Raw genomic sequence first — 3,070 nt, forward strand, 5'->3', positions numbered from 1 at the left:
GCTCACAGCAACCTCAAACTCTTGGGCTTAAGCGATTCTCTTGCCTCAGCCTCCCAAGTAGCTGGGACTACAGGCGCCGACCACAACACCTGGCTGTTTTTTGGTTGTAGTTGTCAGTGTTGTTTGGCAGGCCCAGGCTGGATTTGAACCCACCAGCTCCGGTGTATGTGGCTGGCACCCTAGCTGCTGAGCTACAGGTGCCGAGCCGCACTCATTTATTTTAATTGTGCCCATTAGAGTTACACAGAACAAGTCTACTTTTTATCCATTTGGCAATTTATCAGATATTTGAGGAAATCTTGCTTCTGCTCAACTTTTCTACAGATCAACCTCATATTCTTCAGCTTTTCTGGCTTCCCATCATCCTGAACACTTTGTAGTTTATCAATATTCTTCCTGAATTATGCCCCCAGAATTGAACTCTGTCCCAAACATGTTCAGGAAAACACAGATTCAAATGGCACTATTACATCTACTAATCTGAATGTTGTACTCTCCTTGAAGGCTAAAATAGTGTGGCTTTATGTCTACATGTACTACTGATTTGAGTTAAGCTTGTGGGTAACTAAAATACCCTCATCATTTTTATATGTACAACTATCCACCTAAACTTAAATATCCCCATTTTATATTGGAACAACTGCTTTTTTTCCTCCTTAAATGAAAGTTTTAACTTTTCATTTTGACCCTGTTAGCCTGTAAAGTAACAATAACAATAATTGTTCCGATCATCTTTTTATTGGCTTATTTTCTTTTATGGCAGCAGCAGTTTAATAAGCGTTACTCATACCATGTATAAGTACAGGTCTTTGGAAATGTTAAGCTTTAAAGATCACCTTCTAGATTCAATACCAAATCATTTATCAATAATAAGTGGTTAATGAACTCATCATTTCCTACCATAACATTCTGTAACTTTTACGTTCCACCGGTTCGAGTTTATTAATGAGCATGTATGTCTTAAATGACTCACTTTTTTCTAGCTCTTAGGCTTATAAGATCTGGCATTATGAAGGGATGATTATCAAATACTCATATGCGAGCCAGCCTTTCTTTAGCTTTTTCTCATCACCCCTGATAGAGGTGGTTTCTCCTCTCTCTGTCTTTGGCCATTCATTTTTTTATGTCTCTTAAGTACAGCACTTACCATATTGCATTGAAGTTGTTTCTTGACTTTCTGAACTTAAAACCTTGGCTTCCTCTTCTTTTTTGGCCCTCCTATCTAGCATAATACTGACTTGATAACATAATAAACACTTTATCAATGCTTGTTGTGGTATCTTGTTTCTCTGGATGTTTGACCTGGCTTTGTTCTAAGATTCTTCTTAGTTTATATCTAGAAAATTCGAGTCCTTGAAGCTGAGAAGGAGAAGAATGCTTATCACCTCACAGAGAAGGACAAAGAAACACAGCGACTCAGAGACCAGCTGAAGTCCAGATACAGTACCACGGCATTGCTTGAACAGCTGGAGGAGAAAACAAAGGAAGGCGAAAGGAGGGAGCAATTGTTGAAATCCTTATCTGAAGAGACAGAAGTATTGAAAAAACAGTTGTCTGCTACAACGGCAAGACTTGCTGAACTTGAAAGCAAAGCCAGTACGCTTCACTTATCTCAGGTGCTAAATCATTTCTTTAAAGCCTGACTTTTCTTTCTGATACAATATGTAATTCTTATGCTGAAGGAGTTTTTTAAGACATGCTTGCCAAATGATGAGACAGTATAGTATACTAACTGGTCACTTTTTTGGTAAGCCAGTTCCTTCTCCATAAGCAAAAATAGTTCCCTCCATTCCCCACATCATTGTTTTGCCCAGAGGAGGATTCAGTACGAATCCATTGGGTGTCTGTGACAGCTAAGAAGATTTTGTTGTGCTCTTATTTCTATATAGTTTGTATCAAGAAAATATTGGGCTTTGTTTTGTTGTTATTTTTCATATTTGAACTATACAATTATAATACCAAGTATGCTTTTCATAGCTACACATGCATTTTCTGTCCATCTTTTGTTTGAGAAGCACTAACGTTAAGGAATAAAGATTTGGAGTGAGATCTGGGTTCAAATCTTGGTTTTGCCACTTGCGAGCTATGTGCCTCTGAATAAAGTCCTTAACTTCTCTACACCTTTCATAATACTCAGTTTCCACAGAGGTAAAATTGAGATGAGATTACTGATCATTAAATGTGATAATGTATGTAAATTGCCTACCATAGTGCCTGCCACACAGTGACTACTCAGTAATCAATAAGTAATTACTTATTGATCAGGCCTCTGGTTCTTTTGGAAATTTGGAGATTTTGAATAATATTAACACAACTATTAATATGATCTGTAGAAGAAAATCTATAGCATTCAAATGTAATATCTCAATGCTGATCTATATAGTTTATTTTCCCTTTAAAGGAGATAATAGTGATCATATTTATCTCCAAAGATATAAAGATGTCTTTATATTTTCTCCAAAGATTGGCAGTTGACTATTTCTACAGATAAGTTCCAAGAGGTTAAATTTTTCACAGAGCTGAAACTCATGAAACTTTATAGTCATATTCAACATGTTTGTCTAAAATTTCACAGAGCTGAAATTTTTCTAAAATTTTCACAGAGCTGAAATTTTTCTAAAATTTTCACAGAGCTGAAATTTGTCTAAAATTTTCACAGAGCTGAAACTCACGAAACTTTATAGTCATATTCAACATGTTTGTCTAAAATCTTTTTTGAAGCTGAAGAAGTAGCTTCTCTACTTTTTTTTTTTTGAGACAGAGTCTCAAGCTGTCCCCCAGCTAGAGTACTGTGGTATCATAGCTCACAGCAATCTCCAACTCCTGGCTCAAGCGAGTCTCCTGCCTCCGCCTCCCAAGTAGCTGGGACTACAGGCGCCCACCACAACGCCCAGCTATTTTTTGGTTGCAGCCATCGTTTGGCGGGCCTGGGCTGTATTCGAACCCACCAGCTCAGGTGTATGTGGCTGGCGCCTTAGCCACTTGAGCCACAGGTGCTGAGCTGCTTCTCTATTTTTTAACATAAAATACAAATCTTGGCAGGAATTATAATTTTTTTTTTTTTTTTTTT

The 3,070-nt window shown here is 37.4% G+C and overlaps 1 protein-coding gene across 1 annotated transcript in view; it reads left to right on the forward strand.

Annotated features, from left to right (window-relative positions):
- Window positions 1–3,070, forward strand: part of CEP55 (centrosomal protein 55) — a 25,163-nt gene that overhangs the window by 5,375 nt on the left and 16,718 nt on the right. Inside the window, exon 3 of the mRNA XM_003783710.2 lies at window positions 1,341–1,616. Coding sequence (XP_003783758.1) covers window positions 1,341–1,616 — 276 coding nt within the window. The remainder of the gene's footprint in view (window positions 1–1,340; window positions 1,617–3,070) is intronic.

This window comes from Otolemur garnettii, unplaced genomic scaffold (genome assembly GCF_000181295.1).
Source record: "Otolemur garnettii isolate 467f Iridium unplaced genomic scaffold, OtoGar3 scaffold00008, whole genome shotgun sequence".
NCBI lineage: Eukaryota > Metazoa > Chordata > Mammalia > Primates > Galagidae > Otolemur > Otolemur garnettii.